The sequence below is a fragment of the Papaver somniferum genome, chromosome 2, assembly GCF_003573695.1.
Source record: "Papaver somniferum cultivar HN1 chromosome 2, ASM357369v1, whole genome shotgun sequence".
NCBI classification, from domain to species: domain Eukaryota; kingdom Viridiplantae; phylum Streptophyta; class Magnoliopsida; order Ranunculales; family Papaveraceae; genus Papaver; species Papaver somniferum.
In genome coordinates, this window is record NC_039359.1 from 32115474 (window position 1) to 32130746 (window position 15273).

A 15273-nucleotide genomic window follows, 5' to 3' on the forward strand; every position below is an offset into this window, starting at 1 on the left:
TGATATAAATTGATTGACACTTGAACATTGGTCTTTGGTACCGTTCAAGTTGTTTCACATAGTAATCAGGCTCGCGGATTTCTATATGTTTTATTTGTTGATTACATTGTGAAACAAATATACAACTTTGGATATATTTTCATTGATTGAGTCTGATTGTCTAGTTGATTCTCTTGGAACTATATTGGAGTTTGTCCATACATATTTCCTAACAATATATTGGGTGAGGTTGGTAGACCCCCGCTTTTTCAGTTAGCATGATAATAACTTTAGGGCCATGGTGAAGGATTTCATCAGTAAAAGAAATGATTTAAAATCTCGAATCATTTTATCTTTGGAAAAGATAGCTCACTACGAACAATCGTTGTCTCTGACAAATAACACCTTGTGTGAACTAAAAACAGAGCTTAGTGAGTTAACTGACATTTCTGAAGATTTGGAAGAATTGGATGATCCCATAAACAATCAATTTTTCAATAATGAAAAGGAATTCTCGGTAGACGCCATGAGAAAGCTCTACGATGTCTAGGAAACTTCTTATGAGATTTAAGAAGGAGAACTAAGGTTTGGAATAGAATTTATTGTGATTACACATAGCTATTTCAACGATTTTCATCTTGCAATATTTTTAGGTTTATTTATTTAAATTCTAAAGTTATTTGGAAGATGAATTTTGCAGTATTTAATCTTTTTGATTTCATATATTGCAATTGCTTATGAGATATATATGTGTTTACGTTCGTGAACTGTGCTCATCTCATATACGCTCAAATGTTAAGTCTATTATTCTTTATGTAAATATTGATAAAAGATAGAATGAACTTTTGAAAAATTCCGCAGTATCGATCTTTCCCTGATCCACTTTTATGTGAAAGTACTGTATGGCTCCGTAAATTTTCTTATGTTGAGTGTTTCCGATTAAATTAATCAATAAGGTCTCCTTGTGGTTAATTTATTCGAGTTTACTGGATACAAATTCATGTGATTTGTTAATGTCCAAAGAAATCCTTATTTTCTTGTAAAAGTAAGGTCAATCATGTTGTTCTTTTGGGAATGACATCAAATGGGGGAGAGTTCTTAATTTCCATATCTCTGTGGGGAGTGCAGCTGTGGAATATTGTAGGAGTTATCTTTGTATCTTTATAAACTCCTTGATGAATACACTAAGTTTCGACTATGTGAAATTATCGAAACAAAGTTGATATGTTCTCTTTTAGTCATGAAGTATCTTTTTGAGGATTTCATTATGCTCCCGTAGTTTTCGTACCTTTGCCAATTTATATTGACAAAAGGGGGGAAAATTATTTGGTAGTTCACACTACATACATATGGTTTACGGATCATTATGTAGAGGGGGGGGGGGGAGGGTTCATTGTAAGATGAAAGTATTGACTAAGGGGGAGTGATACATATCATCATAGTATTATTTCAAAGTTGTGATACAATTGGACTTTGATTCTATATAACAATACTATGACATTGTACAACAATGTTTGAGAACATCTGTTTTCTTATAGTTATGGCTATGGATATTCAACAACAATAATGTTGAGCTGAACACGTTTATAATCGCTGAAGTACTTGGAGTAGCGAAGAATTCAAGGAAAGTTGAAGAGCCAAGGAAGTCAAGCATGATGCATGAGAAGCTATAAAGTTTATTTATTTTGTAATCCATATATTGATAGTTTTGTCACAAAAATTGACAAAGGGGGAGATTGTTAGAGCACTTCTCGTTCGAACTCGCAAGCGTTGCTATCTCAAGCTTGTTTGTCAAGTTTAGTTGATCAAAACTATATACTTGATTTCTTGTCTACTTGCGATGTCTCAGTTTGGATAGAATGTGTAGTTGATCTTTAGACATCACGACGTTCACCAATTGAAGAAGAAGATCTACTGAGGATCTTGGAGGAACTTCATCAACAAAAGGTACGTGGAGACTAAAACTTATCTATCACTCTGAAGTCTATTCTATTTTATCTTCTAATGAGACTAAGTCGTATAGCTACATAGACTTTTACATTATACACATTTGATATTTCAAGCCGAATTTATCTTACTGATCTATTTCTCGAAATATGTGTTGGAAGCTTTTTGCTTTAGCTATGTTCATCGTATTCTTGACGAGTTTAGTTCGAAACAATCTATTTGTTGGAAACTAAATATTAAGTCAACAGATGATCATGTGAAAATTACCTTGAATATCTTATATGATTTGTGTGAGACATTTATTTGATGTTAGCTCGGGAAGTTTCGTATTGATCATTCGATTACTTGAAAATTACTTGAAGCTGATAGTATCTGTGAGATTACCATTGTCGTTTTTCAAGTATGTTTCAATAATTGAAATGAGAGTTTAAAACAATTACCCATGTCTAGATACAACACTTTATGCACACCTAGTATGCGAACTGTGTTGTGATGATTCAGGTCCGGAACTCTTGTTTGCGTACCTAGTATGCGAACGGGTTTACCTGAGTTGGGTCCGGAACGGTTATTCGTGAACCGGGTTTGCGAACGACTTGACTAGGCCAAGGTCCAGAGCCGCTGTTCGCATACCCAGTTTGCGAATACAGTGGTGAATTTCTAAATTCGATAATATATGATTCTCATACTCATGAACTAAAAAATTTATGATTTAAGGAATGTAAATTAACTTTGCAAACCGTAGCTTAATATTCATGAATTGATTCTTGTATAAGTACTCTTTGTATGACTACGAATCAAACCAATTTCGTTTCAATTTGTTCATATATATTTCTATGAGATAGTGAATAATTGAACAACTCTATTTGAAACACAATTAGATTCATTTGATTATCTATCATAATTGGCTGATCTTCATTTTTGATCTAGAAGTGTTAGATGAACACGGCTAAGACAAAAGTTTTCATATGGCTAACTTCGGTTAACTGTTATTGAGCCAACTCAATATACACGTTTAGGTACGGTAACCCATATCTAAATATAAATATATTTCATTTGTGTGTAACAAGCTAAGACCATCTAACAGTGGAGATTGATTGCTTAATTTCTAAGCATACTTAGCTTGAATCTTAAATGAGGAGTTCATATAATGGTGAATATTAAATGCTTTGTTACTAAGCTATCTTAGCTTTGATTGCAAGCAACCTTGATTTGAAAGATTATATAAGGGAGAACTCTAGCAACTGGAAAACCTAACCCCGACACTTTCTTGTGTCCTAGTTGCAAACTAGAGTCGATTTTCCTTTAACATAGGTTTTCCAAAATCATTATTAGTTTAACGACTTGAACACTTCAGTTGGGATTTGTGAAGCCATATCCAACTATTTTTTCTGTAGTTATGTAGTCTGATCTTACTTGTTCTATCGTATTGAGTTTTATCTTCTCTAAGATTTACTCGAGATTTATCTCCGATAGGTAAGATATAAAAAGTAATCACAACATTTCTTCATCTCAGACTCTTGTGATTCCGCAATAACTTCTTTTGTTGATCAGTTAGGTTATTGTGAGGTGACTAATATTTTTTAGGCTTCTCTTCGGGAGTATAAGACCAGATTATTAGTTGGTTCATGTTCACCTTGATCTTTGTATCAAAAGACATAACAAAAAAAAAATTAAGAATAGAAATATCTGTGGGAGACATATTTGTTTATAAGTCTTTGACTTTGGGTCGTAACAACTCTTAGTTGTGGGTGAGATCAGCTAAGGGAATCAAGTGCGCAGAATCCGACGTGGTTCTATAAGCGTATGATGGGACTGTACCTTAATCGGTGTGAAACTTGGTTAGGGCTCAACTACATTCCAGTTCGAAGCTAACTTGTAGTAGGCTAGAGTCTGTAGCGGCTTAATACAGTGTGGTGATCAAATCTGGACTAGGTCCCGGAGTTTTTCTTCATTTGCGGTTTCCTCGTTAACAAAATTTCTAGTATCTGTGTTATTTCTTTTCCGCATTATATTTGTTTATATAATTGAAATATCACAGGTTGTGCGTAGTTCAATCAGTTGATAAATCCGACCTTGTTTGTTGGATAGAACTTGATTGACACTTGGGCATTGGTTTTTGGTACCGTCCAAGTTATTGCTCATATCAATCAGGCTCGTGGATTTCTATCTGTTTGATTTGATGATTATATTGAGAAAGAGATAAAAACTCTTTGATATGATTCTTGATTGAGTCTCGCTTTTAAGTTGGTGCTCTTCAGAATTAAAATGGATTTTAGTCCATACAGATTTCCAAACGAATTATTAAGTGTAGTTGTTATACCCACGCTTTTTCAATCTCAATCATCTCAACCCCTCTAGATAATTTATTTCTTCACCAAACACCACAAAAAGTCAAAATTCCAACTTGAATATCAATGTTGCGATTAAGAGAAAACAATTAGGAACAGATAATGTAAGAGCAACGATAAAAGCGACACATGAAGGAGAAGCAACTGAAGGTTTTTTGAGAACTTTTATGGATCGTCAGAAGACCGTCGAAAAACAGTGAGCAGTTGATCGGAAATTCTTGACTAGGAGATGAAAAAACATCGTCAAACACTAGACAGGTTTATTTCATACTATGACAAGAATAATATTCTCGGTGCAAACATCGCGGTTATGACCAACAAAAAATGGTATGAGAGATGGAATTTGATAGGTTAGCTGAAGAGTTGGAAGAAAAACGTAATAGGAGAAATTTGGAACAACAATTTGGAGGTCAAAATAAAGATGAAGATGATGATGAATCAGAACACGATTAAGTATAACTACTTCATTGATTAATATATCGGCTTTAATTTTAATTAAGGTGTAATAGTTTATACAAGATGAATGGTGTTGTAGAGTTTTTCATTAGTTGGATTTTGAATTACATAATGATTTGCATGAATTAACATATAAAACTAAAATTAAACAACATTTCATTCAAACCCTTAAGGCTGAAGTAATCTTTTGTTCATGATTATGACCTCTAATTTCAGTGCATCATACTGATAATTAAATTAAGGTTCTACCAGACAAAGCTCACCCATAATCTTTAACACCAAATGTCGGGGCATGCTGAATCGAGCTGGAAATCTTCATCAGAGAACACACAATCAGGAAGAAAATAATCTAACATCAGCTTCTCGTGGAATTCTTCCCTTTGTTGATACATATATCTTCTTGAGAATACTTCTCTTGGCTCTGGATCTTTAGGTATCTTCCCCGAATAATATAGCTGCAACACATTGTTGGTCAGTTCTATATCTTCATCTGATTCGTCATCCATTTATCACATCGCCTGAACGAAAAACATTCGTTGTTGTGATTCAAATCAATCCATATGAATACACACCTCTTCATCATAAGAATCCATTGATTATGAAACTGAAAATAAGTATACTGAGGATTAAGGTACAAAGGAATAAGATGATAGTTAATCGATGAAAAAACGAGGTGCGATTAATTTGAGTTTAATGGGGTGAATATATAAGATGGGATGTGGGGAAACTGTCGTTACATCATTGTTTCCTAAGCGATGGAATCTCCACCAAACAGTTTTGACTAAACCACAAACGGTTTATACTCGACCACTAGAGGTTGAGTTTCGAGTGCTAACGTTGTAGTCTATCCCATTCGATAGGGGCTCCATGGCTGAATTAGCCATCCCCTATAGGAATCGGCTTAATAGTCCCTCTTTTTTCTGAGAAAACACCCTAACTAAAAATTTTAAAAAAAAAAAGAATTACAAACATTCAACAAGGGTTCTCTCCTGACCAAATTATCAAAAAAGAAGGAAAAGAGACCCAGACATCCTTAATACAGAACTTCCTTGCCCGACGTGCAAGCCGGTCTGCTAGCTTGTTTTTAGTATGTTTAATATAAACAACCTTAAAGTTATTACTACTCAAAAGTAAAGACCTGCAGTCCTCTGAAATATCTGTACATCTCCATTCAACACTATCACTGTCTAAAATCCAACACTTGAAGACACTCGCTGACGAACATGACTTTGGACAGATTGATCTCCTTAGCCCAGGAGATAGCCAAAAAAAAGTGCAGTTTCCTCAGCACCATCAAAAACCGGCCCAAAATCCGATCAAGATTGAACTATTGTCCCTGCATTATCACACGATATCATACCAACACCCATGTTAAAATCCTTGAAAGAACCATCAACAAACAAATAGTGATCCACAAGATTAATAGGAATTTTAACTTCCTTATTAGCCTTCTGAGACTTCAAAGGAGGAACTATATAAGTGTTTATCATTCTTTTTGAATCTAAACTTTACTGAAAACCACATCGCATCTTAGTTTCCAAATACACCACATAACAATTGCACCTATACTTGGCCAATTAACTGGATAAGGAGACTGCCCTAATCTATCATCAAACCAACCAAGGAAAAGTCTTCAATCCAATCCAGATCATAATTATTTAAATGTTGAAGCGACGAACCAAACCAAACATGAGCTGCAACAGGACATTGGAAGAACAAGTGTAAAACTGGTTCAATATCATTATTGCACAGAGGACTGGATCATCTATAACAGGATTATAATTCTTAAGTAAAGTATTTACTGGAAGCATTTGTGCAAAAATCTTCCACATGAAAAACTTAATTTTAGGAAAACGGTTCAGCGACCAGACCTTTCTCCAAAACAGAGCTTCTTCACCAGAACTATGTTCATTCCTATAGATTCTATATGCAAATTTAGTAATATAAATACCATCCTTAGTATGAGCCCACATAATTTCATCTTTAAGATGAAGATTAACTTTAATAGTTTTGATCATAATAACATCCTCCGGAGAAAATAAAGAGTTTAACAGAGAAACATTTCAAAAACTTGTATGCTCATCAATAAATTCATTAACAAAGATATAATTTTAATTTTAGGCTTAATATGGTCCCCATATCTAGGGATAGCAATTTGCCCCACCCAAACTCATTCCCCATGGGGACCCGCCCCTAAGGGTTAGGCTTTTACCTATATAAACGGGGAACGGGGAGGGGTACAGGGAATCCCCGAAAGTAGTGATGCGGGGATTGGGTGGGGATGGGATTCAAGGTCCCCACCTCATACCCGCCCCATACCATAACCTATTATATCTGAACGAGGAAATTTTTTGGAAGATGACGAAGAAGATCATGACGAAATGATTAACATGGAGGAAGATGGTTAATAATGAGGAACTAAGAAGTAAAAGGAACCATAATATTTAATTGTGGATCAATTGTTTTCTTTATTTTTCAGTTCAGTTTTAGTTGGTTATTATAAACTTAAAATTTTAAAATGCACTGCTTAGGTTATTATTATTGTTTGAAACATTATAAATATTTTTAAATTATTATTTTTATTAGATAAAGAGTATTACATTAACTAATTGAACAGGTTGTTGTGCTAGCCTACCAGCGGGACTCATGGGTAACCTAACCAAAGAAGCCGAAGCGGATGGAGAGGGTTGAGATTGTGTCACAAGGGGGGGCAAGCTAACTCTACCTTCCATGTTAATTCCTACAATATTACGCCATTGGGGGCTCGAATTTAGGACCTCCTAGAACGCATGAAACTTTGGGAAACGGGGACGACCAGCCGGGCATGGACCTCCATGTTAATTATTATTATTTTCAAAATTTTAAATATTTATTGTAATGTTATGATAACCCATGAGAAATCCATCCCCTACGGGAATTCCCCATATCCGTCCCCGCCCCATTCTTATGCAGAACGTGTAGGGAAGGAGTTTTGGTTTTTTGAACGGAGTAGGGGATAAGATTCAAGTTCCCTGCCCCATACCCATCTTATTACCATCCCTACCCACATCTATAGTAATTTGACCACAGTCAGCTTTATCCCTTAGCCGAAGTGATTCTCCTTATAACATTAGCCAACAATCATTGAAAAGGAAAAAAGAGAAAACGCAAAGCCCTAAACGGGGGCAGACGGTCACAGTAGAAGAAAAGAATATGAGTGGAAGGCTTAGCCTGAGTGGAGCTTCTTCATCGAGTTTACTTCCTTGTTGTCTTTCTTTTAAACGCCTCTCTCATCTCCACTCCCCTAAGCCTAACCACCACCGTCTTCTTCCTGGTAAAACCCTAATCCCCTCTCGCTTCTCCTTTCCTCTGCTTTGACTACGTTTACCTATTATTCTTTCTTATCCATTTACTCTTTTTCTTATTGACCTAATCTTTTTTGTTTTTAACATTGTTAGGGCTTCACCCTGCTCTTAATTTGTCTTTGATTTTTTTTTTAATAATTAGTAGTGGCAGTTATAAACTGCTTTGCATTTTAATGCAATTGGGAGTCTTGGTGAAGTAATTTAGCGTGGGTTATTGTTGTGGAACTAGACAGATTTCTTGCGAGCCAAAACTAGAAGATTTTCAACAATCAAATCTGCATCAGTTTCACCCATGGTAAACTTCATGCCTTCAATTTTCTTAATGGGATTATCTCTGTGATGTGTTTATAGTTTCTTATGTTGTTTCCTTTTGCTTTTTGTACGTCAGGCTGAAGACAATGAGGGCACGGTGAAGCAACAGCTATCAAAACTATTTGAAACATCATTGAGGATGACAGTACCCGATGAACCTGATTTAGAACCTTTGGTGGTTAAATGCACAGGGAAGTTCGGTGATTACCAATGGTATGGGTCTTCAGTTGTGCAGTAGCTTTTGTTATTTTGTAATATTTGGTTCATATTGATTAATGTTGTATTTTACGAATTTATTTGGTTAGGCTTACAGTTTTTTTTTCCTACATATAGCTGTTGTTTGTATATTTATTTTTTCTTGTTGTTGTTTCTAAGTAATAATGCTATGAGCTGCTGGGCAAAGGTGAAAGGCAAGAAGACTGAATTCAAGGGTCCTCCTTCAATAGGACAGGTAATAACATCAAGTATTTATAGTTATTTACTTATTTTAATCAATGTGTTCTTTGTTGTTGTACTCATGTGTTAATTGACAGCGTCATTTTTGCTTAATAAACTTGTGTGCACTTCGGGCTCGAATTGCTTACGTTTAGTTTCATATTTATTTAACTTCTTACATTTCTCCAGGCCATTGCAAATAATCTCCCTGAATCAGAAATGATTGAGTCTTGCTCCATTGCTGGACCCGGGTTTGTCAATGTGGTCCTACCTAATCAATGGATAACTAAGGTTTGTGTTCTGCTATAATCTATTCTGAATTTTCTATTTTTCCCTTCGAAAATAGAATTAACTGGTTTAACAATGTTACCTGTAGAGTATACAAAAAATGCTAGAGAAAGGTGTCGGAATATGGGCTCCGAAGTTACCGGTCAGTAGAGCAGTGGTTGATTTTTCTTCTCCCAATATTGCAAAGGAAATGCATGTTGGACACTTGAGATCAACAATTATTGGGGATACCATAGCCCGCATGCTGGAGTACTCAAATGTTGAAGTGCTTCGAAGGAACCATGTTGGAGATTGGGGAACTCAGGTATGTTTCTCTGGTCACTCCTTGTGTTGATTACTTGGAAACTCTATATTTTAGTGTATATCTTAAAGTGTGGTTTATATTGTTTTTAATTTAATCACCATCCTTAGAAGGATCCTTTGTTAGTTGCTGTTACCACCTCAGTGTCTCTAGTGATTGGTTGTCCCAGTGTCACTGTAATTCATAGAGGTGGTTGCATGCATCTCTTAGGGTAGTTGAGTATTTTTCATGGTCTGAAACACCTTTTTTTGAGGGCTGTCGGAGTATCTTTCTAATTCACACTACTCACAAACATGGAAAAATGTCATGATACTGGTTACTGGATATTCACTTGCAGTTTGGCATGTTGATTGAGTATATGTTCGAGAAGTTCCCTGACTGGGAGAACGCAGGGGAGCAAGCTATTGGAGATTTGCAGGTGCGCATACGGCATGGAAATGAGTTCTCATGAAAAAAAATCCGGGGTTAGTCTTACCAGTTATGCTAATATGAAACTTTTACAGGCATTCTACAAGGCATCAAAATTGAAGTTTGACGCTGATCCTGTCTTTAAGGAGAAAGCCCAACAAGCGGTGGTTCTTCTCCAGGTAAACATTTTGTATGTGCTAAAATAATAATATGTTCGAGTAGGATTTTTGTCGCTATTAGCATGATATAACAAAATGTATGGTCTCATGTTGATACCACGAATCCAATACATAAGCGTTAATTTTGTTAGAAATGTTTTTTATCTTTTGAAATGTTACGTAGGGAGGGAATGAGAAATATCGCAAGGCATGGTCTATGATCTGCGCGATCAGCCACGTATGGTCTCATGTTGATACCACAAATCCAATACATAAGTATTAATTTTGTTAGAAATTGTTTTATCTTTTGAAATGTTACGTAGGGAGGGAACGAGAAATATCGCAAGGCATGGTCCACGATCTGCGAGATCAGCCGAAAAGAGTTTCACCAGGTTTACGAGCGCCTTGGGATTTCTCTGGAGGAAAAGGTATGTTCTCATCACTGTAAGTTTGTAACATGCTTGCTATTGAATGATGTCTACAAATGATTTAGGGTCCACTTATTGATCTTCTAGGTCGCCCCACTATTCTCTGTTTAAATTGTTGTCATTTTTTTTTTTTGATATTTTCCCCTCTGATTTTCTCAAGAAGTAAGCACTGTTCCAACTTACCATGTCATTGAACTAACTATACAAGAACATACAAGTGCGCATCTATTGGGCCTGGATTTGTCCAGTAACCCTTAATTTCATATATCTTCTCAAATAAACCATGTAAAGATTTTTATTTAATGTAAAACTCAACTTTAGTTTAATTAATAAATTTCAGGCTTTCCATTTTTTAGGATTTTCATTTTCACCAAAAAACTTGAAATTCGTAAACTACTACGGGTTTTCTGTAAAAAAGACAAAGTTGTATGGATCATCAAAAATTTTGTATGCATTTTCTTTTTGGATTATCTGGTAATTTTACCAACAAAACATGACCGAGACATAGTGGGTCGTGAAATCAACAGATTGTACTTGTCTCATCATGCAACTGTCTAGCAGTATTTATTCTTGAACTAATGCAAGATTTGGCTTAATTCTTTCTGTTACTGTTTGCATCCACGGTTTTATTTTCCTTTTTAAAAAGTAAATAAATGGGAGTAATATGTAATTTTATTGGTTTTCATCAGGGCGAAAGTTTTTATAACCCCTATATTCCTAAAGTTTTGGAGGGTTTGAGTAATCAAGGGTTGATCGTGGAGAGTGAGGGTGCTCGTGTGATTGTCATCGAAGGGAAACAAATACCTTTAATTGTCGTGAAGAGTGATGGCGGTTACAACTATGCTTCAACTGATCTAACGGCTCTTTGGTTAGTTTCAGACTTTTGTGCTATGTTTTTTGCCTTCTAGATGAAGCTGTGTAATGCTTGCTTTCTGGGATTTTTGAGCAAGTTAAACATCTGTTTCTTTATGTTTATATTCTGTCATAATCCTTATGCACTTGTATCTGGATACAGGTCACAGAAATGTGTCAGTGTTTGTCCACAACATTTGTTCTAATAAAAATTGGCGCTTCATGTTTACAGGTATCGTCTGAATGAAGAGAAAGCTGAATGGATAGTCTATGTCACTGATGTTGGTCAAAAACTGCACTTTGAGATGTTTTTTACTGTGAGTTTCTCTTCCAGAGTCTTATTATCTGCTTGCAATATCTATCTTATGCAGGATTTACATATTTATGTAAATTCTGGTTTTATTTTGTGTGATTACCTCATAAGGACCCAGTAGAATGACGGGTTTAACATGGCTGATTGTCCCGTTGTCCAACTTGATGAAAATATGGAGTAATAATAGTTAGTTATGCACTTGTAACCAATGATTATTGTTTTTGCACAGGGTATTTAAAGGTGGAACTGTAGAACTAATTTTATGTCTTGTTACAGGCCGCCAAACTTGCAGGTTGGCTACCTGCTGATGAAAAATTGTACCCCAAAACAAGTCATGTAGATTTTGGTCTTGTTCTTGGAGATGATAAGAAGCGTTTCCGGACTCGTTCCAGTGAAGTGGTCCGGTTGGTTGATTTACTTGATGAAGCCAAAACTCGATGCAAAGCTGAACTTGTTGAACGAGGTAATGACTTGGTTTCCTTAAATTTCTTAATTAGCTATCAGCACTTAACACTTATCTGCCACAATTATCAATCAATAATCACTTTATATGCCTTCTCTTTTCTGTCATAATTATTCTTGTGACATTGAATGTGATATGTGTTTCGTATGTGAAACAGGCAAGGCATTAGAGTGGACTGCAGAGGAGCTCGAACAAATCGCGGAGGCAATTGGTTATGGAGCAGTCAAGTATGTTTGTCCCCATACTTATGCTTTTCTCATGCGGTTAACTGTTGGGCAACCTCCAAAATTAGTTATGTGTTTATCAATTTTGTCTCCCAACAGATACGCGGACTTGAAGAACAACAGGTCGACAAACTATACATTTAGTTTCGATCAGATGCTTAACGATAAGGTGCCTCTTCTTTTGCCTTCCACTTTTTTCATCTGGTGGTTCATTGCAGAGGTTCACGTATATTGTATATAATTTTATCTTAAAAGAGACATTTGCTATATATAATTCTTCTATAGGATTAGATTTGTTATGTCCTTGTTGAGATATGTATTCTTCTTAGATATCAACAATTGCTTCTTTTCTGGGCAGGGAAATACTGCTGTCTACCTCCAGTATGCACATGCTCGTATTTGTTCCATCATCAGAAAATCTGGTAAAGATATCGAGGAATTAAAGAATGTAAGTGTTATCCTAACCAATCGAATATCTTAGTTAAACTAAAGAGATATTATGCCCTTAATGGTGTGAGATTAAGATTACATTGCTTAAACCTGAGGTACTGTTCGATTTCAACATCACATGGTAGTGCGCTGGTAATTTTTGTGAGGAACCTGAAGATCAGTTTTTAAATTCGCTTATTTTTGTACACCTTGATTAGACGGGAACCATCGTGCTGGGTCTTCCAGAAGAGCGTAGTTTGGGTCTTCATCTTCTTCAATTTGCTGAGGTAAAATATTGAATCATTTTAAGTTCTGAATAATTTCTATTTTGAAAGACAGGATTTCTCCCTTTACAAAGATTTGAACACTATGATTGGTGTGCATTGTCTTGCTGTTTTAGGGACAACACTGTCTGATAGTGATATTCTAATGTTGGCTGTACTAATGAAGTGAATATGCTGACGGGATTTTATTACAGGTCGTCGAGGAGGCATGTCTGAGTCTCTTGCCAAATGTTTTATGCGAGTATCTTTATAACCTATCCGAGCACTTCACAAGATTTTACGCCGAGTGTAAGGTATGATTTATCCAACTTATTCATCATTTGCAACTCTCAAACTTTCCTCCCTCTACAGATTTTGTTAAATATCATTTCACTGTAATTATAAATCAAGTAGGAAAAATATGCGTTGCTTTGTTGAATTAATGATTTCACATGGGAGCAGGAAATCTTTTCCATGAACCGAAATTGTATTTTACTGATTATATTACAATGACGTGCAGGTTAATGGAACACCGGAGGAGACCAGTCGATTATTGTTATGTGAAGCAACTGCAGTTGTAATGAGGCAATGTTTTCACTTGCTTGGCATTGTGCCTGTCTTCAAGATATAAAATTGTAGGTTAGAAAAAGAAAGAATCTTGTTATTGATTCGAGTTATATGAAAACCAACACACTAGATACTATACTGACAGTTCACATTGTATGGGTTGTAGCTTGGATTCAGTTCAGTGTTTGATTTTAATGATTTTGATAGTTAAAAGCGATCAGCTAATGAAAAAATACACACTTTAGAAATTTAATTCATACCAAGTTTATTAGTGAAAAAGTACACACTTTAGAGATTTAATTCAGTGCAGTTCATTGTTTAATACTCACCAAATTTTTTAGTGACTCTTGGAGTCCTGGACTCGGTGCCAGTCCCGTCACGAGCATCCAATAGTCCTCAAAATGGTGCGAGTCAATTAAATGGTTGAGCTTTTTCTCCCTGATGGTGGACTTCAACACAGCCAAAAGGCCGTCCCTTTCTTTAAGTAACCTGTTATAGGGGCGGCATGGTTTATTAGAGGGGCGACAGTGTGATAGTAATGTCCTTCTAGTTGGTTAGGGGATGTCTTATAAAGAGTGTAAATTAACTAGATTACCCTCTCCATTTTTTAATCTAAATCAAAGCTAAATTGAATTTTTTTTTTCTTTCTTCTTCTCTTCTCCTTCTCCCATCAACCGTAACCTCCATTAAAACTCAAAATTTCATCATCTTCGATTAATCAACAATTCGAAAATTAATCAAGTGTAGTGTAATGACTTATATGAGGTATGTTTTGAAAACCCAGTTACGATTTGGTTTATTTTGTTCGATTTAAGTTTAATTTTTATCAAAAATTAGGGTTTTAAATGAAAATTGAAATTTCTGAGTTTATGTGAGTTACGGTTGATTTTAACTCGATTACGAACCGTAACTGGATATTTTGATGTTGTTACGGTTGGTAATAGTTCAATTACCAACCGTATGTTCTTATATCTGAGAATTTTCTTCAGTTACGGTTGGTAACCATTTTAGTTTACGAACCGTAACTCAGTTACGGTTGGTATCGAGCATTTGGTTACTAACCGTAACTCAGTTACGGTTGGTATCGAGCATTTAGTTACCAACCGTAACTGGTTTTACGATTGGGTTTTCTTCAAATTTAACCAGTTACGGTTGGTAGTTCATCTTTTACGAACCGTAACTTCGATTTACGGTTGGTTATGAGAAAAATTCCAACCGTAATCAACTCTGGAAATGTAAAAAAAAATGAATTTTTTACGTATTTTAGATAACTTTGAGCAACAAAAAAGCTAGTTGGGACTAATTTAGAAGTATACCCGATCATTTCCAGGTCCTGGTTCTGCATTCTTGTTGGATAATTTCTTCAATTGATTGAGATTGACCTTCTCCTCTAATTTTTTTTTTTTTTTTAACTCTAAAAGTCTGATTTTGGTTTTGATTTTGAGTTAATATAAGTGAAATTAATCATCAACACTAAATTTGATTATCATCATTAAACTAGGTTATCAATTATGAAGATTAATTTGTCATTTCCAGTATTTTTTTTTATAAGGGACACCTTGAATGATCATGTAATGACCTTTTGTCCTATTAAAATGCCGCCCTCTAATAAACCATGCCGCCCATATAACAGGTTACTTCTTTAATGAATTATTGGATTCACATATAGAGATGGAGCAAATAACATACTGTAGTATGCTTCAGCGGCTGGGCACCGGCTATCTTAAATGTTAGACGTTTAAGAAATTTGAGGCAGTG

The 15273-nt window shown here is 35.4% G+C and overlaps 1 protein-coding gene across 2 annotated transcripts; it reads left to right on the forward strand.

Moving 5' to 3' along the window:
* The first annotated feature begins 7882 nt into the window (after positions 1–7882).
* On the forward strand, positions 7883–13794 carry LOC113347295 (arginine--tRNA ligase, chloroplastic/mitochondrial-like). Of its 2 annotated transcripts, none has more exons than XM_026590918.1 (18): positions 7883–8043; positions 8308–8369; positions 8463–8599; positions 8762–8837; positions 9011–9112; positions 9198–9413; positions 9748–9828; positions 9914–9997; positions 10300–10404; positions 11094–11272; positions 11489–11573; positions 11846–12032; positions 12190–12259; positions 12356–12425; positions 12615–12704; positions 12904–12972; positions 13164–13262; positions 13469–13794. In XM_026590918.1, exons 1-18 carry the CDS (start codon positions 7923–7925, stop codon positions 13577–13579), a joined length of 1944 nt encoding a protein of 647 aa, XP_026446703.1. In that variant the 5' UTR covers positions 7883–7922; the 3' UTR covers positions 13580–13794. The 2 variants fall into 2 exon arrangements, with proteins under 2 accessions (XP_026446703.1, XP_026446704.1); XM_026590919.1 differs by having other exon boundaries at positions 7901–8043; positions 8304–8369.
* The last annotated feature ends 1479 nt before the right edge of the window (positions 13795–15273 follow it).

Excerpts from the sequence above, each read along its gene's own strand:
- LOC113347295 (XM_026590918.1), top strand. The coding sequence starts at position 7,923 with ATGAGTGGAAGGCTTAGCCTGAGTGGAGCTTCTTCATCGAGTTTACTT. Across the intron at positions 8,838-9,010 it reads GTCCTCCTTCAATAGGACAG|GCCATTGCAAATAATCTCCC; the intron begins GTAATAACATCA and ends ACATTTCTCCAG. Across the intron at positions 11,574-11,845 it reads ACTTTGAGATGTTTTTTACT|GCCGCCAAACTTGCAGGTTG; the intron begins GTGAGTTTCTCT and ends GTCTTGTTACAG.